This window comes from Mizuhopecten yessoensis, unplaced genomic scaffold (assembly GCF_002113885.1).
Source record: "Mizuhopecten yessoensis strain PY_sf001 unplaced genomic scaffold, ASM211388v2 scaffold4805, whole genome shotgun sequence".
NCBI classification, from domain to species: domain Eukaryota; kingdom Metazoa; phylum Mollusca; class Bivalvia; order Pectinida; family Pectinidae; genus Mizuhopecten; species Mizuhopecten yessoensis.
The window spans coordinates 500,057-523,665 of record NW_018405730.1 but is presented as its reverse complement, the minus strand read 5'-3'; the positions used below and the strand labels follow the sequence as shown (position 1 = coordinate 523,665).

Genomic DNA, 23,609 nt, shown 5'->3' with positions numbered 1-23,609 from the left:
TATATGAATTACATTTGCTAACCAAACTTCAACCTTAAACCTATTCTGACATAAGGTTTTAATATTTTCTTGTGAATCACTTCACACAAAAAAAGTGTAAAAATAAAACTTTTTATAACAATATTGATAAACATATTCTTCAACTGTTGAGCAGGTTTACTTTTTCTTTTCTTATTCACCTAACCTACATTTAGAAGTACAAAAATGTACCTGAATTGGCATGAATTTCTGAAGCATACCATTAAACATTATACTCACCAAATAGAAGATACCTCATATTCAGGGAAATTACCAAGTTAACTTAACTAGATTCAAAATACTTGAAATACAGCCATTGCCTGCAAACACTCGCCTAACCCAGTGTTAAATAGTATCTATTTTTCTTTTTTAAGCTTTTCAAGGGTGCAGGATATTTCGACTGAAAAAGCCAGATGCAACCACACAATTTTGTAAAAGTAAATGGGTTCACACGACTCAAGATAAAACTGTAACTTACTGAGCAGTTACAAATTTCCTGTTTTAACCCTTTCACCCCTATGTAACTTCAGTAAACTCTTCCATGCATTGATTTGGATGAGTCCATTATGGTCTACAGTGGTGAAAGGGTGAAGGTTGTAGCCTGCTTAATGAATGACTAATGTTAACTACAGTTACCCTTTGGATTTCAGCGGGGCAGGCCTAAGATAGTCTTGGTGAGCCAACAATAGGACATCTGGCCGATGTTCCTTCTTGTACTGCAAACACTGTCTGATGAAACCCTGCAAAATCAAACCAATGATAATGGTGGTATTTTATTGAAACCTGTTTAATATTTCTCAAAGCAAATAATGGATTTTTTGTTGAATTTTGAAATCATTATTTTTCATTATGTTGATAATCTTTACGACACAATCAACTAGTGAAGAAAGTCACAGGGTCACAAAGGTCAGCTTGTCCTTTTATCAATGATCAGGTTTTATTTGTAACAAACAATTATCTAAATTTTGAATGAGAATTCACTAGTATTGTAATGCAAATAACAGTAGTTTCCATACTGCTGATCACCCATCATACAAGGTAGGAAACCAATTCCTCTTGTTGAAAAGAAATTACAGATAAAACAAGAGGCCCAAGGGCCTTAGTGGTCACCTGAGTTATATCATAGGTACTGGTAGCTTTATTTTATTGTTTAGATGTGATGTGGAAATCAGCATGTAAACTAAGTGAAATACAATACTTGTCATGTCATCAAAGGATAATAATTTGAAAATATTGGTAATTGTTCCCTTTGAGGCCCCGCCGTAGCCCCTGGGGATCTGGCGGGCCCCCAAAGGGACCATATCAATCAAACCCTTTCCATATCAAATAAATAAAGTACTTCCTAATGCCTACTTGTGCACCTCTGAGTTTATCACCGTTAACCTATCAGCATACCTTAGCCTCAGTACTGATCTGAGGTTTGGCAGGGAACTCCACCTCTGTAGCCTTAAGAATGGTGTTTTCTTCTAGTATGGCAGCTTGAGATAAGTTGTGCCCAAATGGCTAAAAAATACAAGCACAAGTTAAGATTCAAAAAGACCTTGTGAATATTTTAATATTTATTTCTAAATTCTTTTTTCTAATGTCTTCTCAGAACCACTTATAAATGTTATCATCAATATTTGGCCAATTCAAACAACTTCAAAAGAATTAATAGAATTGGGGCTATAAAATTACAAAATAAAATTTTGCAGACCTATCAATAAACAGTTAAAAGACTTTTATTAGATGGTATTTTTAGTAACATCCTTACCTTTTTGCCGTACAGACATTGGTAAAATATCACTCCTACTGACCAGACATCCACTTTGGAAGAGATTTTGGGCGGGTTGGAACCAACGACGAAACATTCTGGTGGCAAGTACCTGTTGGGATTTTTGTGTGTGTCAAATTTCATTAAAATAAGCATACATGTACATAATAACTCGAAGGAATATAAAAATATTGGTATAATTCTAAAACTTTACCCAGCTACTACATCTTTATTAAGAAGGTTGCTGTATCAAACAGTAGAGTGTGGTTTATTTCACCTGAATAAATTTGACTTGTTTTTATCACAATTTCCCATTATACCTGTATTTGACATATTTCAAAATGGCGAATAGATTGAGGGTGTTCGGGCCATACCAGCAACGTCCAAAAAAAAGAGATAATAAAACCTAGTGACATGATACAACTACTTCAAAGTATCTAAATCTAATGTTGGCAAACAGAATGTAGATAGCTACGTACCAGTACGTGCCGGCTCCTTGGGAGGTTAGGTCCATGCCGTCTGGTGTCAGATTGTCGTCGTCCATCACTTTACTGAGACCAAAATCGGTGATTTTGATCTCCCCACTGACTGACCCACTTCCAAGCAGTATGTTGCCTGAAAATTTATATTAGAACCAACAGGTTACTTTCCGTTACCACCATCAGTATGTTATAGTTGTATTTGTCATACTCTCTGAAGCTCTAACACAGTGTAGCAAAAATCAAGCAATTGATTCTTATATGTGTGTATGCCCTAAATAAACATGGAAGGATTAAGTAGGGGACAGTTTTGCCAACAGCTTCAAACTAGGTATGTGGCTATGGCAAACACATATTGAATGACATATTCCCGTTTTATTCATTTTGTGATACACGATTGAAGAATCTGAATTTTGCTCCAATTTCATGAGATATATCACAAGAACTGGTTCATAAAATCATGGGAAATTGAACTGAAAATGGAAATTCAGCCAACAAACTGGAGTTAAAATTCTGCACATTAGAAATGGTTTGTTCTGTTCAAGGAGACCTTTACCACTGCAGGTAAAACACAGGATATTTCCACTTGTTTTTACATTCAAAGAGTAACCTCCCCTTAAATTGGTATTAGATATAACCGCAGCATGACTCTGCAAGGGTGCCTCAGTTGATATTGGTGAAAGCAAGAGTATCTTGATCGGAGATCCAGATTCAAATTCTAGTCAGGCCGCTTTGCATATAACAAGAGGCCCAGAGGGCCTGTTTCGCTCACCTGGATACCTAAGCAATCATGGCAAACTATTCTCCAAATGAGATCAAGGGAATATGCCAGACCCTAAGGCCAATCCTTGTAGCATAGCTATATTAGATTTTTCATGCCCAGCAATTTTATGTATGGTTATGAGGTGGGGATCTCAACTGTTTCCAAGCTTTGACTCAGAAACTAGAGTTGTGGCCAGACTCCAGGCTCAATTCTAATATCATGACTGCATTTGTCTCTTTTTGCCAAGCATTTGTATATATAGTTTTGGGGTGGGGATATTAACCATTTCAAAGTTATGACCCACGGGTTAAGTCTCACAGGGTGGGGCAGTCCCCAAGGGCAACCTGGAAGCATATGTGCAATCATCTCTTTATACTCAGCAATTATATATATACGGTTATAGGGTGGGGCTCTCAACTGTTTCCAAGCTGTGGCTAAGAAACTAGGTCCCTAGGGGTTCAGTCGGACCCCAGGGACATCCTGGAAGCAATGTGCATTCTTCTCTTTATACTCAGCAATTGTATATATGGTTATATGGAGGGGATCTCAACCATTTCCAAGTAATAAATTTTATTGGCCCCACCCCTTAGCCCGGGGGGTCAGCCCCACAATTTGTACAATTTTGAATCCCTGCCTCCCATGAATACTTCTGACCAAATATGATCAATATCCATGGCATAGTTCTACAGAATAAGTCGTTTGTAGCAATATAGCCTGATTGCCCCCTTTTGGCCCCGCCCCTTAGCCCCCTGGGGAGTCAGCCCCACCATTTGTACAATTTTTAATCACTATCACCTAGGGATGCTTCCAGTCAAATATGGTTGATATCCATCACTTAGTTCCAGAGAAGAAGTCGCTTAAAGCAATATAGCCAAATACCCTTTTTGGCCCTGCCCCTCAGCCCCCTGGGGGGTCAGCCACATCATTTGTACAATTTTAAATCCCTGCCTCCAAGGAATGCTTTTGATCAAATATGATTGATATCCAGTGCACAGTTCTACAGAAGAAGTCTTTTGTAGCAATATAGCCAAATTGCCCCCTTTTGGCCCCGCCCCTAAGCCCCCTGGGGAGTCAGCTCCACCATTTGTACAATTTTTAATCACCACCACCTAGGGATGCTTCCAGTCAAATATGGTTGATATCAACTTCTTAGTTCTAGAAAAGAAGTTGCTTAAAGCAATATGAGCAAATTGACCCCTTTTGGCCCCACCCCTCAGCCCCCTGGGGGGTCAGCCCCATTATTTGTACAATTTTGAATCCCCATCACCTAAGGATGCTTCCAGTCAAATTTAGTTAAATTCCAATCAGTGGTTAGGAAGAAGAAGTTGTTTAAAGAAATTGTTGACGTACGGATGGACGACGGACGGACGCCACCGTATGGCATAAGCTCACCTTGGTCCTTCGGACCAGGTGAGCTAATAATATACAATCAGAACACTAATGTTGATTTATTTAGTTCATAAATGTTCTGCAAGGTACGGTTTTCTTCTCAGAAATAGATCCCGTGCAAAGTCCTAGCTTTTGGTATGGGGTTCCTTAAATATAAATCTAGGATGGAACATTTAGAAATATCACCTGGTTTAAGGTCATAATGAATCACAGGTGGCTTTATCTCATTCAGGTAGCGTAGAGCACTGACGGTCTGGGAGATGATGGAACGGGCTTCCTTCTCCGGAATGGATTTGTTTTGTTTCAGATAGAAGTCCAGATCGTTCCCTTCACAGTACTCTAACACTGTACAAAATCTTTAAAGGAAACAAACCAATGGGCATTCAACATTCCATAAATATCTGAATTTTCAAGAAGACTTCTGTTTCCTCAACAATTATTTTCAAAGAGACAAATTTGTTTTTTAAGTTGTACTGCTCATGACAAATTTTAAATGTCTGAAAAATATTCAAGAGATGGTTGAACTTGCTTTTACAAGTGAATGTGCAAGATGTAGACAATTTAAGGTGCAGTAGAATAAATGCTCGATATCAACATGCAGCCTAGCATCATTAATGTAGCCGACGTGGCTGAGCGGTAGACAAATTATATTACAGGCACATTTTTTCAAAAGAAGATTTTTCTTTCACAAACTTGCCAAAGAGCACAACACTTCATATATTGCTATTAAAATCTTAAAACACAAAATTCTTCAGTGTTATTTGTTAAACAATTGTACAGGTAAGTCCTACAGAAATAAATTTGACTTGTGAAATCATATTATTATCATAGATTTAATAATCATCCGGAGTGTTGATTTTCCTGACTTTTAGATCATAAGGAAATACTTCCAAGGTGTACAGGTACTTACGAGTTATTGTCTATTTCAAATACATCATACAGTCGCACTATTCTGGGATGATTAAGACTTTTGTGGATATTGTATTCTCTTAAAGCGTGTCTGAAAAAGGAAAAGCATCGTTTTATTATATAGTTATTTTAATTCGGGTGATATCATGTCAATTTTAATGTATTTAAAGTAGGATCATAATCACAGCATACTAATGTGTCACCAGTCAAGTGACTGGGTTTTTAAATTTATTTTGTCGACCGATTTCAATAAATATTACAAAACGTTCAGATGAAATTAAAACTGTAAGCCAAAGGCTAACTTAAGTACCCCCTCCCAGATCATGATCACCACTCATCAAAATGTACATGTGCCCTCAATAGAAAAGCATGTGCTAGGCATGTACAATGATTTACCCTACCAGGTTTCATAGAACTCTTCTGGCAGCAATTTGTCTGAGCAAGACACATACATAACCATGGGACTGGTAGGCTGGATGCAAAGTTACACACTGCAGGAAGATGGTTAAGCTTAACGGTTTCAAGAGTCAGTTGTAAACTGAGAATCTTCACAAAATAAGTTTGGTTAAATTTTGAAGACACCAAACAACAGACTGTTACCTGCCAAAATGTCCTTTTTAGAGAAGGGAGACAACTTCGATAAACATTTCTTTCTCAAGTTTTACTTTTAGATACAAATCAAAAATTACCACAAGTATTGTAACGATTTAAACTTGAACCACTCTATTATTTTTTTTCATATTTTGCTGCACCTCTGTTTAAAAATTATTCTTAAGGCACTTGATAAATTCCACATGTGCAATAGTGCTTAACAGGTAAAAACAGTAGCACTGCATTTACTGTAACCAGTCAATTCAGCAATAACGAAGAATACAATATCTAATTATTAACTCATTCACCCCTGAAGTTTCATAATGAACTATTCCTTGAACTTGATAAATTCTACATGTGCAATAGTAATAGTGCTTAACAGGTAAAAACAGTAGCACTGCATTTACTGTAACCAGTCAATTCAGCAATAACAAAGAATACAATATCTGATTATTAACTCATTCACCCCTGAAGTTTCATAATGAACTATTCCTACCTTTGAATTGGAAGAGTTCAAATGTGTCTTCAGGGGTAAATGAGTTCACAAGTCTTTTTGTAATGCAAAACAACGATGCCAAACAAAGTCTAGACACTACTCACTTGATATAATTGGCTTTCTTGTCGTCCTTCCACTCTCGGTTCAACTGGTGGATCTTGCAAGCCACATATCTCTGTTCTTTTAGGTCAAAACCCTGCGGAGAATGATACATATAGACTTCAAAATATGTTTATTTTTCTAGTTATATCTCAAAGAAATTGTTGCATTATAATTTCACAGAAGATGACGGTCTTTGCCCAAGGCTGTGTGGGCATCAATGTAATAGAGGTCATTAACTGTCAATGCCTGTGTGGGGCTGAACCGGACACTTCTGGTCTACTAATCTGATGCTCTACAGATTGGGCTGAAGAGAAATGCTGAGTGGTTAAGAGAAATGTCTAATACTTAATATAACCGGTGTGACACAACTCATAGGAAACAGATTTCCCTATCACCCACAAAAACACACTTTTTTAACTAACCCATTATAAATTGGCTTGAACTCCCTTTAATAATTTTAAAGATAAAGCTTTTGTACAGGACTATTTAAAAACAATATTTCTTTCTTTCCTCATACAATAATACAAATGTAAATACTGTATAAACATTATTTATTTTACAACAGTTACAAAACCAGTTTTATCAACTGATATTAATCACTCTTGTTGACCCGGATGTTAGCGGACCTTTGCATGTCGTATTGGGAAATCAAAAACCAGCCACCTTGGTGAACAGCGAGTGCATTATCCACTGCGCCATCCGACCACCGATATCACCGACATATTTATCATCAATCCATCCAAGAAAATATTCAAACAAGTATTCCCATCCATGACTGCTCACAAGCGTTACTTACCTTGTGTACTTCACTGAATCCCCCTTTGCCTAATAAACATAGCAGGAGATACCGGTCATGCAGTGTTGGGTGTTCTTTGAACCTGCCAAGAACAAAATAAAACATCTGTAAGAATGAATGGTACATCAATATACATATTAACAGGGTGATCAGTTGGAGGTACCAGATGATGTAGTATTCTAGGTTATCAAAGAGGACAAATCATTAATAATTACACTTTAAAACCCAAGTTTTCATATTTCGAATAATGAAATCTGTTGATGAACTACACTGCTGAACCATGAAGTACCACCAATCACAGGTGAATAGAATATTTATGGTATCCAAGCTCAGTGCCATGCTCTGGTGTACATCCTGTTGTTCCTTTATTTACATGAATAATGCTGTTGTCCGATGAATCATATAATATCCTTGTTTATACCAGAATTGCTTGAGTTAACATAATATCCTTTGGTACCACAGTTCGGTGTGACACTTCTGTTAACACAATATCCTGAAATACCAAAAATAACATTTTGTTCCAGGCTCCACTGAATAAAATATCCTGTGGCACTGCATTCAGTTGGGTGTCATGTTCCAGTGAACACAATCTTTGGCGATACAACATCTGGCTGTCACACTCCAATTAACATATTATCTTTTTGTGCCGAAATAATTTTGGTGCCATGCTCCAATAAATCTAATTCGTGTCAAGTTTGTGTCCCACTCCAGTGAACATAATATCCTTTTGTACCGAAGTTGGTTGTCACACTCCAGTAAATTTAATATCCTTTTGTACTCAAGATGGTTGATACTCAAGTGAACATAATATCCTGTTGTACCCAAGTTGGTTGTCACTCCAGTGAACATAAAAAATCCTGTTGTACCCAAGTTGGTTGTCACACTCCAGTGAACATAATATCCTGTTGTACCCAAGTTGGTTGTCACATTCCAGTGAACATAATATCCTGTTGTACCCAAGTTGGTTGTCACTCCAGTGAACATAAAAACTCCTGTTGTACCCAAGTTGGTTGTCACACTCCAGTGAACATATAATATCTTTTTGTACCCAAGTTGGTTGTCACACTCCAGTGAACATAATATCCTGTTGTACCCAAGTTGGTTGTCACTCAAGTAAACATAACAAGAGGCCCAAGGGCCTTAGCGGTCACCTGAGTTATATTATAGGTACTGGTAGCTTTATTTTATTGTTTAGATGTGATGTGGAAATCAGCATGTAAACTAAGTGAAATACAATACTTGTCGTGTCATCAAAGGATAAGAATTTGAAAATATTGGTAAATGTTCCCTTTGGACCCCCGCCGTAGCCCCTGGGGATGGGGCAGGAATCCCAATTTTACAAAGTAATACTCTCATTCACCAAAGATGATTCTGACTAAGTTTGAGTAATTTTCTGCTGAAAATGGATAAAATATACCCAAAAGTGTCATTTCCCTATATAAACTATGGTAAACTTTACCCCCTCCCTAAGGGAGAACGGATATCTCGGGGGTCCTGAAATTTACAATTTAAGTAAAGCCCCTAATGATCTTTCTTTCCATGCAGAGAAAATGACTGTAGTACCTCCGAGTCTGGAGAAGATTTTTGAAATATTGGTTAATTTTCCCTTTGGGGCCCTGCCCCCAGGGGTTGGGGTAGGAATCTCAATTTTACAATTTGAAACCATCTTCCTCCAAGGATAATTCTCACCAAGTAAAAATAATTTCCTACAGAAAGTTGTCAAAATATACCCAAAAAAGTTATTTCCCTATATAAACTATAGTAACCTTTACCCCCTCCCCAAGGGAGAACGGATAGATCGGAGGTCCTGAAATTTACAATGTCAGTAAAGCCCCTGATGATCTTTCTTTCCATGCAGAGAAAATGACTGTAGTACCTCCGAGTCTGGAGAAGATTTTTGAAATATTGGTTAATTTTCCCTTTGGGGCCCCGCGCTTGCCCCAGGGGATTGGGTAGGAATCCCAATTTTACAATTTTGTAGCCTCATCTACCAAGGATGATTCTGACCAAGTTTGAAAAAAATCCATCCACTGGTTCTTGAGAAGAAGTTGAAAATGTAAAAAGTTTACTACGACGGACGGAAAGCTATTAGAATAGGTCACTTGAGCAAAGCTCAGGTGACCTAAAAACTCCTGTTGTACCCAAGTTGGTTGTCACACTCCAGTGAACATAATATCCTGTTGTACCAAAGTTGGTTGTCACTCCAGTGAACATACTATCCTGTTGTACCCAAGTTGGTTGTCACACTCTAGTGAACATAATATCTTTTTGTACCCAAGTTTGTTGTCACTCCAGTGAACATAATATCCTGTTGTACCCAAGTTGGTTGTCACACTCTAGTGAACATAATATCTTTTTGTACCCAAGTTGGTAGTCACACTCCAGTGAACATAATATCCTGTTGTACCCAAGTTGGTTGTCACACTCCAGTGAACGTAATATCCTGTTGTACCTTAGTTGGTTGTCACACTCCAGTGAACATAATATCCTGTTGTATCCAAGTTGGTTGTCACACTCCAGTGAACATAATATCCTGTTGTACCCAAGTTGGTTGTCACACTCCAGTGAACATAATATCTTGTTGTACCCAAGTTCATGTCACACTCCAGTGAACATAATATCCTGCTGTACCCAAGTTCATGTCACACTCCAGTGAACATAATATCCTGTTGTACCCAAGTTGGTTGTCACACTCCAGTGAACATAATATCCTGTTGTACCCAAGTTGCAACCATTTGGCAAGCACAGTGTTTTTTTCATCCATCATTTTGGAGTTTTTGCATGTCAGTATGTTTGTTAAATCATTGCAAATGTTATAAATAGAATCTTCCTTGTACCTTGTTGTGAAGACCAGTTATTGTTCAAACACTGTAAAGCTGTTCCCCAAATTTACCGAAGGAGAGAGGCACTTTTCAGGGACCCATCACACACGAAATCTTAAAAGTGATTAAATATCAGGAATGATAGACAGATCTGCTTTTAACCCCACCACTCATAATATGTTAATACAGGGCGGTTTTCTTTTAACGTAATCCAAATGGTTAAACCGGTTGGACCAGAGTTGTTCTTTTATGAAATAAGGTTAAACCTAGTAATCTGATGCTGCTTGACAAAGCCTTGCAAAGCATGTATAAACTTTTGCAGGTCTGCCAGCATTTATACCCTAAAATGTTACATTTAATAATGATCGTGCAGGCTGTTCCACATAAATGAACAGGCCCCTGGTGCCTCCCCATACAATAAATTCTGGAATAGCCCTTAGATGAACTTTTATGTCTCCGACTCATTGAAATATTACCAAAGTATACACCTAACAAAATATAACCGATTTTCATCACAAAACAAGATTACCCTCCCACTATTTTATAAAAACATGAATCGGCACCTCTACTCTGGATTACTCTTGAAGAATTGACGAAATAAATCCTGAAATTTTTGTTTAATCCAGGGGAAATCCTTGTTAAAACTTCTTTAAGAAACAATATTTCCTCCATATTTGTTAAACATCACAAAGAAAATCGGCTAAAACCAAGAGGTACGAAACAGTACCTAGAGTTGTCCTCATTGTGAATCCGTTTAAGTTCTCGTATATGTAGGTTCCGTTCCCTTTCTAATTTTTCTAATTCTAGCTGAAGATCTGCATCCTCCTTTTTCAGGCTGGCTTGACGCAACTTTAATATTTCATCCTGTTCGTAGAATTCAGCCAGCGTCATTCTGAAACAAAAGAATAAGCTTTAGAATTCTCTCTCAACACTAATAACTGTAATATCAAAGTTTTACTATCTACACAAACAATGTACGTAGTCAAGACCGACTGGTCCCTTTGTCAAGCTATTACTGAATTTGATTCTTGTGATAACCTGATGAAGTAGCCATCTTGTGATCATTGCATACATACACTGTTGGTGAGATACCGTTTAAATTCCTTCCAGACTTGTAATGCACATGGAATAAATACAACAATGATAAATTGATATCAAACATCATCTAATCAATGGTTCAGATATGAGTTGGTCAGATAAGAGGTGGTCTCGTATGAAATAGAGAGATATGAGTCTACCATTGCATACTGGGAAATGTTCGCCTAGTCAAACATTCAACCTTCGCCTGTAAAATCCATATTTGCCCAGTTTTAATTTCGCCCTTCATATTTAATTTATTGTTTATGATGCTGTGTACGTATAATCGCTGTAATGATAAATTCGCCTTCATCACAGAGGGCGGAAAAATGTGAAAATTGAACAGCAGCGAAAAAATCTCAATATACAGTATATATTGGAGAACTCTATTGGAGAATTCTATAACCAATTTCGCCCTTTATATTTAATTTACAGTTAATTTTGCTGTTCACTTATATTTCGCTATAATGTTAAATTTGCCTTCATCACAGAAGGCAGGAAAATGTGAAAGTTGAATTGCAGCGATAATTTCTCGACATGCAGTGTATATTGGAGTATTCTATAGCAACAGAAAAACTTCAATACACCGACAAATAAAATATTGAAGAATATATTAAGATAATGACACTTTACCAAAAGACAACAATAAACTATCTCATAGAAGCAAGATTTATCACAAAACTCTACAATTTTCAAATTTCAGTAGATCTGCTGCATATTTGTTGGAAAATCAACTAATTCTGATGAAAGTTTTATTTTGAATCCATAAACCTGACTTTAAACATTTTATCCTAAGGCAAAACAAATTAAGTAGATTATCTCCCTTGCATTGAGTTGGTCAAAATCTAGATGTCATATTTGAGTTGATACTTACGGCTTATCTCCACCTGGCTTGAGGAAAGCGTCATGTTTCGAGTTCTTCATCACAGTTGGGGTTGGTTTTTTCTTTGTAAGAAGTTTTCTTTGTTTTTCTATTTCTTCTCTATCAGACGATATTCGTTCTTGTTGTCTGGAAAAAATAATAATATCAAATTCAATAATGATCCAAAACATTGAATCAACATTTTAAAGGAGATCTATATCTTGTTCCTTTGTCATTCACCAGTTCAATTTTCCATGACAAACAAAAAGTTAAAAGTAATACATTTGTCCATAGTTATATTCAAATCATTCTAACTGTGTTGCCTGTTTTTATCTGATCACATTTTGAATATGTTAACCATAATATGTTTTTCCCTTGTGATTTGTTTATCATACTGTCCTTTGAAATAAGTAAGCCCAATATTGGATTTACAGATTTGTACTTCATAATTATATTTCAATATGTGTATAAAATTATGTCCTATTTTGAAGTTGCGTCGTCATTCAAGGGCCAAAATAAAACACAAGAACATTTCTGTTTTACAATGCACAATAACTCAATCAAATATGTGCCTTTAATTTCGCTATGACATAGTCTAGAGGTACAGTGAGCGTCATTGAGCGTGGTAAGCCCTGGAGTATCAAGGATGCAGCTATACTACACCGACCAGCTTTGAAATGATCCTGGATTACATCTTAACATATTTGCTAATACTGTTTGAGATTTGCTTTTTCAGTGCAGCATTTGAACATTAAAGAATTGCATCCAAAGGACAAGTTCAATGGAGGATGAATTTAGTTGCTCTTAGACAAACTTTATAAACTGCAGGGCAATTCGTTTTCAATTTGTCAAAAGTTAAACTTAACTCATCATTACCAGATGACATTGACCATAGCAAGATACAACTCAAAAACATCAAAAACATGGCAATGTAAACTGCAATATTGAAATTAGTGAAATATACAGAAAATTGGCAGAAGACCTCCAGCAGTACTTCACAGTTGTATCAATAATTGTGCCACCATTTTCGATTTTAACTTTTTTAGCAGCGCACACACACACACTGCCAAGAATAACCAACTCAATTTCAGAGAAATCTAGAAGGTTACATCCAGTAGTTTCATGGAGTAGTAACTTTGAGAGAGGACAGGACCCTTACTTCATCAGGTCTGTGAAGGCCCATCCGTCGACCCAGTTCTCCACGAACGTAGCACCCTGTCTCTGCGTGACAAACTGGCCCAGTCTCAGTCGGTCCCCCATACACTTTTGTCTCGTCGTCTTCTTCTCCAACTTACTCTGTCAAAACATATCACAGTTACCCTCCGAGAACAGGTCACAGAATAGCTATACACCTGATAAAATTTCATCCTAAAATCGGTGTTATTGCAAAAAGTACAGCAAGTTGTTAAAAGAAGCATACAATTCATTCACATGTGAAAACTTTAGGTAATATATTCTATTAGTAAATACCGACATTGCCACTAAACCTAACCTAAAATGCACTAGTCATGGAGGTTTTGCTGGTGGAATTGTACTCCCATGATTGTTAACGTATTCTACAAATTGTCCTGTACTTAATCTGCTGTATACACGCACACTGGCTACAGTGAGCAGTTGGGTTTGTGTGAATCAACAGCTTTAACTCATTCACCCCTGAAGTTTCATAATGAACTATTCTAACCTTTGAATTGGAAGGGTTCAAATGTGTCTTCAGGGGTGAATGAGTTAAGTTATCTTCTACAGACATAGTCTTTACCAACCTTTTCTATTAATAATGACTTGTTGACGTTGAGACACTTCTGTAAATTTTCTTTGTGCTTTTCTATAAGCTTCTGTTGTGCTGTTAATTGTCGTCGTAACTCATCGTTTTGCTGTAAAAAAGAAAGAGGTTCATGTTAGAATGAGTTGACGACATAAGGAAATCACATGGAAGAGTATGATATTGTAATGGTGTGAATATGGGTACATGGTGCAGGTCTGGTCTGTGATAGTGCTGGCATAGGAAAGATTTACGATAATGTGTGTATAAGAACTGTCTGTGATGGTGTGTGTATAAGAACTATCTGTAATGGTGTGTGTATAAGAACGATCTGTGATGGTGTGTGTATCAGAACGATCTGTGACGGTGTGTGTATCAGAACTATCTGTGATGGTGTGTGTATAAGAACTATCTGTGATGGTGTGTGTATAAGAACGATCTGTGATTGTGTGTGTATAAGAACGATGCGTGATGGTGTGTGTATAAGAACTATCTGTGATGGTGTGTGTATAAGAACGATGTGTGATGGTGTGTGTATAAGAACTGTCTGTGATGGTGTATGTATAAGAACGATCTGTGATGGTGTGTGTATAAGAACTATCTGTGATGGTGTGTGTATAAGAACTATCTGGGATGGTGTGCATATCAGAACGATCTGTGATGGTGTGTGTATCAGAACGATCTGGGATGGTGCGAGAATGATTTGTGATGCTGCATGTATAATCTTTGATGGTGCACATATAATATGCGATGGTTCAAGTGTGTCCTGTGAATGATGATAGTTTGGTGGTGGTATGAGGATGGTACGGACGGAGAAAGTACAATGATAGTTTGGTGGTGTTATGAGGATGGTACGGACGGAGAAAGTACAATGATAGTTTGGTGGTGGTATGAGGATGGTACGGACGAAGAAAGTACAATAATAGTTTGGTGGTGGTATGAGGATGGTACGGACGGAGAAAGTACTTTGATAGTTTGGTGGTGGTATGAGAATGGTACGGACGGAGAAAGTACAATGATAGTTTTGTGGTGGTATGAGGATGGTACGGACGGAGAAAGTAAAATAATAGTTTGGTGGTGGTATGAGAATGGTACGGACGGGGAAAGGACAATGATAGTTTGGTGGTGGTATGAGGATGGTACGGACGGAGGAAGTACTTTGATAGTTTGGTGGTGGTATGAGAATGGTACGGACGGAGAAAGTAAAATGATAGTTTGGTGGTGTTATGAGGATGGTACGGACGGAAAAAGTACAATAATAGTTTGGTGGTGGTATGAGAATGGTACGGACGAAGAAAGTACAATGATAGTTTGGTGGTGGTATGAGAATGGTACAGACAGAGAAAGTACTTAGATAGTTTGGTGGTGGTATGAGAATGGTACGGACGGAGAAAGTACAATGATAGTTTGGTGGTGGTGTGAGGATGGTACGGACAGAGAAAGTACAATGATAGTTTGGTGGTGTTATGAGAATGGTACGGACGGAGAAAGTACAATGATAGTTTGGTGGTGGTATGAGGATGGTACGGACGGAGAAAGGACAATGATAGTTTGGTGGTGGTATGAGGCTGGTACGGACGGAGAAAGGACAATGATAGTTTGGTGGTGGTATGAGGATAGTACGGACGGAGAAAGTACAATGATAGTTTGGTGGTGGTATGAGAATGCTTTGGAGGCAGTATATGTATCTAAGCATGCCATTTCCAAAGCTAAGCTTACATTATAAAGAATATGCAAGGGTAAATAAAGAGGAATACAAATGGCAAGGAAGGCTGTCTGTATGGGCACATTCCATGATGATATAAGCTCACTCGAAATGTTAACAAAGCTGACAAAAAATCAACAGAAATATTATGGTACAAACAGCTTACTACTGGTACTTCTTTTTTATATATTTTACAGTAATTATTAAGAATAATTTGAACTATGAGCTTTAGACATGTAATTAGGGTCCCAATGGGATATTTTATTCCTTGCCTTGGAATAACTTACTAGGTTCATACTATGTTGGAGCTTTTTCTTTTAAAGATAAAATTTTGTAGACATGTCGAATAATGACTAAAATAGTTTGATTTTCCCCTAGGCATACATACTTTGCAGGTGATAATCTTCAGATCTTTCTGATTTCAGCCAATCATCGAAACTTTCCAAAAATAACCAGCAATGCTAAGGTCAACAGACCATGACCTTCATTCAGTAATTTTTTGTTTCTTTACAAATTCCAATTTTCTTTCAAAAATATTTTTTAAATTGAGTGTCTATATATAGTGTTTGTCATGTTACTGGGATATTTTTGGACAACACTTTGGTTCAGAGGTGATAGTTACCCGTAGTAGGTCATCTATTTTGCTATCCTTCTGTTCTATGTGAGATGAAGACTTGTTTTCTAGGACAAGTATCTGTTGTAGGTTCAAGTCCGTCTGTAAGGTAAAAAGGGTATAAACATCATCAGTATGTGATGGGTTTAAAGCTAAAAGCAGGGGGTTTCTGTGTATTTTTTAATTTAAATGGCCACCTTCCTTGACCTGGGGGAAAATACTAGCACAGCAACAGCATCTAAAATCCATTTATCCTCTGTGATTTTTGTTATAAAATATGTAAATTCTGCAGGAAACAAAACGCCAAATTTTCAAAGGAGAAGTTTTATTTAAGGTTTTTAATATTGATATTTCCCTTTATAATTAATTTGAGAGGAAAATTGCCTGATTTTTTTTTATAAAGGTAGGAATTTTTTGGACTTCTCTGAAAAGATTTTGCCATGGCACATGGTCCGATAATTAGATCACTGGTTATATTATGAAATACTTGCAGGAATGAAAATAACAAAATAAATCATATAAAACATGCATAAAATGTTGGCATATGTCCTAAGGAAATGGATGAGAGGCAGAAATGTTGGCATATGTCATAAATGATTGCTTGTTTACGTTATTACACATCGATGATAAGATCATGTTCATGTTCCATATCTCCTAGCAACCTAACAATACCCCTCATTACCTAGCAACCATATAATAGCCCTCCTCTCATTTCCACCTGTTAACCAATACCCACCATATTTTCACGGCAAATGCATCGACTACTTCCTGCTTATTGAACATCTATTAAACCAACATTGACTTGTTTTCCCATTACAACACTTGGGACCTTTATTTTTTCTTTTCTCCGTTACCTACTCTTTCATTTAATCAACATATTTCTAGGCCCCTCTAGATCTGGTCTTGTTACAGTATATACCGAAGTACTTACCTGTATGGTCTTGTTATAGTGATAAGGTAGGTCTCGTTATAGTGTGTACAGACTAACCTGTATGGTCTTGTTATAGTGATAAGGTAGGTCTCGATATAGATGTACAGACTTACTTGTATGGTCTTGTTATAGTGATAAGGTAGGTCTCGTTACAGATGTACAGACTTACCTGTATGGTCTTGTTATAGTGATAAGGTAGGTCTCGTTACAGTATGTACAGACTTACCTGTATGGTCTTGTTATAGTGATAAGGTAGATCTCATTACAGTATGTACAGACTAACCTGTATGGTCTTGTTATAGTGATAAGGTAGGTCTCATTACAGTATGTACATACTTACCTATACCTGTATGGTCTTGTTATAGTGATAAGGTAGGTCTCGTTACAGTTTGTACAGACTTACTTGTATGGTCTTGTTATAGTGATAAGGTAGGTCTCGTTACAGTATGTACATACTTACCTATACCTTATCACTATAACAAGACCATACAGGTTAGTCTGTACATACGGAAACGAGACCTACCTTATCACTATAACAAGCCCATACAGGTAAGTCTGTACAGACTGTAAAGAGCCCTACCTTATCAATATAACAAGACCATACAGGTAAGTCTGTACAAACTGTAACGAGATCTACCTTATAGTGATAAGGTAGGTCTCGTTACCGTATGTACAGACTTACCTGTATGGGCTTGTTATAGTGATAAGGTAGGTCTCATTACAGATGTACAGACTTACCTGTATGGTCTTGTTATAGTGATAAGGTAGGTCTCTTTACAGTCTGTACAGACTTACCTGTATGGTCTTGTTACAGTGATACAGAGGTACAGGAGGGTAGCCAATACTGTCGGAATTGCTGTGATTACTAGGGGAGGGGGCAGTGTAGCTGTAGCTCATCCCCTGGGGTGAGGGTGACTTGGTCCCGGCCGACTGACTGTTGGCACTACGACTAGGTGACTGGTTCTGCTGTAAACATCCATGACAGGTATACTGTAAATCTGACAATTTACAGCACACAGTTACCAGGTTAACATGTTTAAAATGGCCTACTCAAGATGATTTTAATTTGAAAAGAAACTTCTTGCTGTATTCTTAAAGTCAGCAAGACACCTGTCACATGACTCAATATATTTAGTATATCATGTGACAGAATGTCTCTCTTAAAGTAGGGGCCTGACAAAACATCTTCATCCTAAGTTTTCATCATCCTGGGTTAAGATTGGAGATGGTCAATATCTCCAAGAACATGAAAGAGTATACATCACTTGAAACCTTTGCACTAAACATATCCTTATGGCCTGCCTGCAGCCTCCTTGTAAAATCAATTTAATCTTTCATGAGTATTTATTCTGACTTTTTTTTTTTTTTAATTCCAATCATTCAAGACCGATTTCCTGAAAGTTTGATTTTACAAGAAGGGGTCAACTCCTTCTGAATTGCGAATTCTAATCTTCATCATATAAGGAACAGAATGTTGGTGAAAATCCAACGGTTTCACAGCAGCTGTGTTAAGAAGATTTCTGTGACTGTAGCTGACTCTGCCCCTCAGCCCTATCAGGGTTAATCCTTTTCTGGTTGTAAGCTTTTGAATTCATTGCTATGATAACATATATCCGCTAAAATAGTTGATAGGTACCGTTTTGAAATATTTTTTTAATATATTTTTTCAGAATTGTTTTTCGCTGGACAAGAAATATCCTGGTCATAATATGCTAGCAGACTTTTTCCCTGTAAGAGAGGGCAATTACAGTTCACCAGCCTGAATCCAACACCTCCCCGACAAATAACAGGCAACTAAATACCTTGAAATATTCATTGATTTTCTTCCCATTAGCTTCTGGTCGGTTGGATTTTGGAGTATCTGAAAAGACAGAATTAGTTCATCAGTTAAGCACAACATTTATTTTAGACAAAACCAATTAAACGGAACTTAAGCAACTATTTCGACCTTTCCCCCCATATAATTGCTTGACAGGAGTTCATATATATACAGCAGACAGCTGTAGTAAACAGTACGACCTTCACCCTGTCCAGAACACTTTTTCCTAAGACACCAGCTTTCTATCACGTTAATTTCTATGTCTGACAGCCCTAGAACATAAACAGGGTCAACCTGGTCCTAACATGACCATATAGCTAACATGGGTCCTGTCTGAACTGTCGGTCCAACTGATCAACAACAGTCATCTCCAGAAAAATGATAAACGGACCCCAGAATTTCGGTAAAATGTTTGTGATATTCATCCATTTGTAGACAACAGTAAAATATCCTGTCCCCTGACATCTGTTGAATGCTTGTGATTTGTTACATACTCTTCCTTTTCTAGCATCAGTCATTTGTATTTTCCGACTGTCAAAAGTTAAAAGCATTATTTAATATCTTTATTTTTCAAAACTACTCTTTTTTTCTCTGTCTATTTTACAATTACCTTATATTAGCTGATTCCAATATGTAAATGTATCATGAAATTAATTATGCATATTTATTATTATTTCTTATCAAAATTTTCAGAACATAATTATTTTTTGAGAAATACATTTTTCAGCCACTATCCGTATCTCCTAAATCTTCAACAAGAGAATCACATTTTATTACGATATCTATCTCCCCTAGCGTTCAAAAGCATGTCTTCAAATTCGAAACTACTGGCAATATATTGATGTTTTTGCATCAGAATCTTTCAAATTTATAATCAGCTGTAACAAGACCCCTCAAGGCCATGCCGAAACAAACTTCCAGAATCTGACAATTTCCCTGATTTCGACATCATTTTCTTTCTACAGAGCAAAATATCCTGAAATTTGGTAAAACAAGAGGCATAAAATAAATTGGATTACATACAATGTACTGTAGTGTGGATCAAGAGTACAATGCTAAATACACTTTGACAGAGAGTTCTTCCGACATCTGTACTAAAGTATTATATAACTAATCACTGCCCTGGGTAACCATGTACATTACAGTACTAAACCAACCTCTATAGATATCATCACTGCACCATGTACCTAAACAAAAACCTTCAATTAAAGTTGAAAAGCAGTAACGAGCTACGTATACATGCCAGGAGCAGTTAAAGCATCATGTTACACACTTAAGGCACTTTGGGTAAAATAATCAGCATGATGTCATTGTACAGGGCGAGCATGCTTGCTGCTCAATTTCTACCTTCAGCGCACCTCCCTGCATCAAAGACTTTCTCTCGTCTCAGTTTCCTGATGCAGTTACACAGGCACGTTCGCGGGTTAGCAATTACATTCTTTGAAAACACAGTTTTCCTTAAATATAGCAGGACTGCGATGTTAAATCAACAAGTGTGGCTACAGCTAACAATCAAAACCTCTAGCTGTTCGTTGGTGTATGTAACATTTTGAACCTACTCGAACCATGCTATAAACTAGAACTGTAAGCGGACGGCTAATATATTTACCCCCGCTCATCTATGTGAACGAGTGCCTTCCATGTACCCTTGATCAACTTGTACTAAAAACAATTGATGTGATAAACCGCAACGGAGTGACGTTTCAAAGAAATTGAATAAAATGTTACAAGAATGGAAACAGGGACTACATTTACAAACAAGGTTGTGTCTACAGACAGAAAGGCATACTAGCCTACAGACAGATAGCTATATAGGCGGACTACTAGCCTATAGACAGTAAGGCGGACTCCTAACCCTGAGACAGTTAGGCGGACTACTAGCCTATAGACAGTTAGGCATACTCCTTACCCTGAGACAGTTAGGCGGACTACTAGCCTATAGACAGTTAGGCGGACTCCTAACCCTGAGACAGATAGGCGGACTAATATCCTACAGAGAAAACAAACACCAATGCACCTTGGTCCTGTGGTTGACCTTCATAAAGCAAGAAAATGAATGACCTTGGTGTGACCTTTTATTTGGAACCCTGAAATACAAACTCATCTGAAGGTCAAAGAGATTGAGTTTACAGGTAATAAACATTCTGTAAAATATACTGTATGCATCAAGGAGCCTATGCATGAAGATCCGTAACTATAAAGCTGCTATAATCGGTCCAAAAAGGAGTCAAGTTCAATGGTGAAGGTCAAAAATATGCTGTGAAACATGCATTATTCAAGGCACATAAGTATGAGAATATACATGACCCTATAGCTGGTTGCAGTAATTTATTCTTAACCGACCTAAATTCAAAAACATTTACTGGCCAGACAGATATAGTTTGCAAGGTTAACACTCAATGCCCCTGCACCACAGCATGGCAAGGTGTAAAACAATTGAGGGGTTTTGAAGTTAACATTAAATTCTTGGCCAAGAATATATAATTTATATAGAACAAGCACTGGTGAATATATGTGGCTTTATTGTAGACCGTGACATGACGAGGCTGATCACCTCTGACAGTTATAACACTGCAGCCGGCAGCAGAATCTCGAGTGGATAAACACCTTGGTACATATACCAGTTACACAGCATGTACAACATTAGCACATCACATGATACAATCTTAAATATTGATTGGACCACCACGCTCAAATGTCAGTGCATAGAACCCAGCCAGGAGCATCATGTCTTGAACAAAAGTCTCCCAAACATAAGAGGGTCAAACACGTCACAATACCTGGAACTTTTTTTAATATGAATCAGAGCTGCAAAAATTGTTTTGAAACATTTCCCCACGCTAGTAGGTCAAACATGTCACATCACCTTGAACTTTTTTTTATATATGTATTGCAACCAGAGCTGCAAAATTGTTTTGTTACCTTTTCTTTGGTTTGGTTTGTTTGTGTTTTACATTCTATTAACGGCTATGGTCATTTAAGGACATGCCAGGTTATAATAATGGTGGTGGAGGAAAGCTGGAGTTCTCGGAGAAAAACCACTGACTTATGGCCAGTATGTTTCCCCACTGAAGTAGGTCAAAAAGTGTCAAAACAACTTGAACTTTTCGTGTGTATTGCAACCAAAACTGAAAAAAATAATGTTTTAATAGTTCCCCTGCAATGGAAAGATCCAGTACAATCTAAAACGTGCATGGTTAGCGATTTGTTTGATCAGAGTTTTGTAACCTCGCAACAGTACAGTTCATAGCTGTTACTAAAGTGATATTAGTAAAGACACCACTGCTATAAATTTCACAGGTGTACATGCGTCTACATTATTCATTTGGTTTAATCCAGAGCAGAATACCTTGACCTATTTGAATACCAAAACATGTAAGAAATGGCACCCATTTTTATCAGATGTTAGGTGAACTTGCAGTACTTTTAAACAAACTGACCCATTTGTTACATTAAGAAGTTCACCTATGGCTTTCACTAAACAGTTTTATCTAAACTTTGGATACTGGACTTTTAAATCAACAGGCAATCTTTAAACCTAACAGTTAAATGTACTTATGATGTCATCGCCGTTATACCATGCGACTTAGGACAAAATACCCAGTTTTTCAGACAGTACATGATTTTGCCAACACAAATTGCATAACTTGGAGCTTAAGCAAAGCTAGGACATGAAAAATACTTATATCACTTATCTTATACTTTTTACCTTGCAGAGAGCTTAAAATGAGGTTTTAAAACCTGTTGTCTAATGGTTGTTAACATAATAATCTTTATCAGGCTTATTTATACTATTGATTTAGTTTTGAAAAACAGTTGCATAATGAATGGGTCGTGTTGCTTTTAGAATGAGACCAAACATGGATTTCATTGACTGTTATAGCCTTTCTGACTAAAATCAAACACAGTTTAAATATTCATTTTAAAATCTGCTAAAAAGAAACAAAACATGAACGTTTGCTTCACCTACACGGGTTTGTCTGCTCTAGATATAGATCTGTGTTAATGTTCGTCAGTGGTTTGTTATTTTTTAATAGCACTACAGTGCTAACGTTGTATATATACATAAATTACACGAATGGAGCTCTTTTACTCTTAAATGAATTCACGAATAAATCAACAATCGAACAATGTTTACTAAGTTCACTATCCGCCTCGCTCACTATTTAACAGCAAGGATACCATATTTATCAACCAGCCGACTTCCAAACAGGGGCAAGCAATGACTGTCAAAAGGGGCTTAATGTCAATATTGAGAATAGGTCTATTACAACTACAGTCTAAATATGATGGCGATAAATATCTGAACATAGATTACATCATTAGAAGCAAACCAATCTGGTCACAGTAATCCCAGACCTTGTACATCGGATTGTCCCGACATTACATAATCTTGCCATAAATACATGTACATAACATATGAAGGCCAAGTGAATAAATATTTGTTTCATGTTACCTTTTGAACTACCAGGTTTGTGAGGAATGAATTCAGTATACTGGCAAAGCTAACCATTACAAATAGAAATTCATGCTTAAGTTTCAAAACTATAGTGCAAGAAGGAACATTTTTGAAAATTATTTCATACAAACAATAAATTAGACACCAGCTAGTGTACATACACTGTGCTGGGTATTCACTGTAAAAAAGTAGTCCTTATCATAATATATTTTATTTCAGTTTGCAATAGACTGGCTACCAGCCCTAAGGGTTTGTGAATATTTTTT

At 37.1% G+C, this 23,609-nt stretch overlaps 1 protein-coding gene across 4 annotated transcripts in view; it reads right to left on the bottom strand.

Annotated features, from left to right (window-relative positions):
- LOC110449715 (serine/threonine-protein kinase tousled-like 2) overlaps window positions 1-23,609 on the bottom strand; it is a 51,994-nt gene that overhangs the window by 4,863 nt on the left and 23,522 nt on the right. For 2 of the 4 annotated variants that reach the window (XM_021496757.1, XM_021496755.1), the window contains exons 5-19: window positions 18,868-18,926; window positions 17,861-18,031; window positions 16,144-16,236; window positions 13,818-13,928; window positions 13,217-13,353; window positions 12,070-12,204; window positions 10,846-11,010; window positions 7,297-7,378; window positions 6,503-6,594; window positions 5,313-5,402; window positions 4,589-4,758; window positions 2,251-2,386; window positions 1,772-1,883; window positions 1,414-1,521; window positions 655-758 (exon numbers count right to left, since the gene is read on the bottom strand). In XM_021496757.1, coding sequence (XP_021352432.1) covers window positions 655-758; window positions 1,414-1,521; window positions 1,772-1,883; window positions 2,251-2,386; window positions 4,589-4,758; window positions 5,313-5,402; window positions 6,503-6,594; window positions 7,297-7,378; window positions 10,846-11,010; window positions 12,070-12,204; window positions 13,217-13,353; window positions 13,818-13,928; window positions 16,144-16,236; window positions 17,861-18,031; window positions 18,868-18,926 — 1,765 coding nt within the window. Of the gene's footprint in view, window positions 1-650; window positions 759-1,413; window positions 1,522-1,771; window positions 1,884-2,250; window positions 2,387-4,588; window positions 4,759-5,312; window positions 5,403-6,502; window positions 6,595-7,296; window positions 7,379-10,845; window positions 11,011-12,069; window positions 12,205-13,216; window positions 13,354-13,817; window positions 13,929-16,143; window positions 16,237-17,860; window positions 18,032-18,867; window positions 18,927-23,609 lie in introns of those variants that run through there. The other 2 variants (XM_021496756.1, XM_021496758.1) reach the window with 2 other exon arrangements.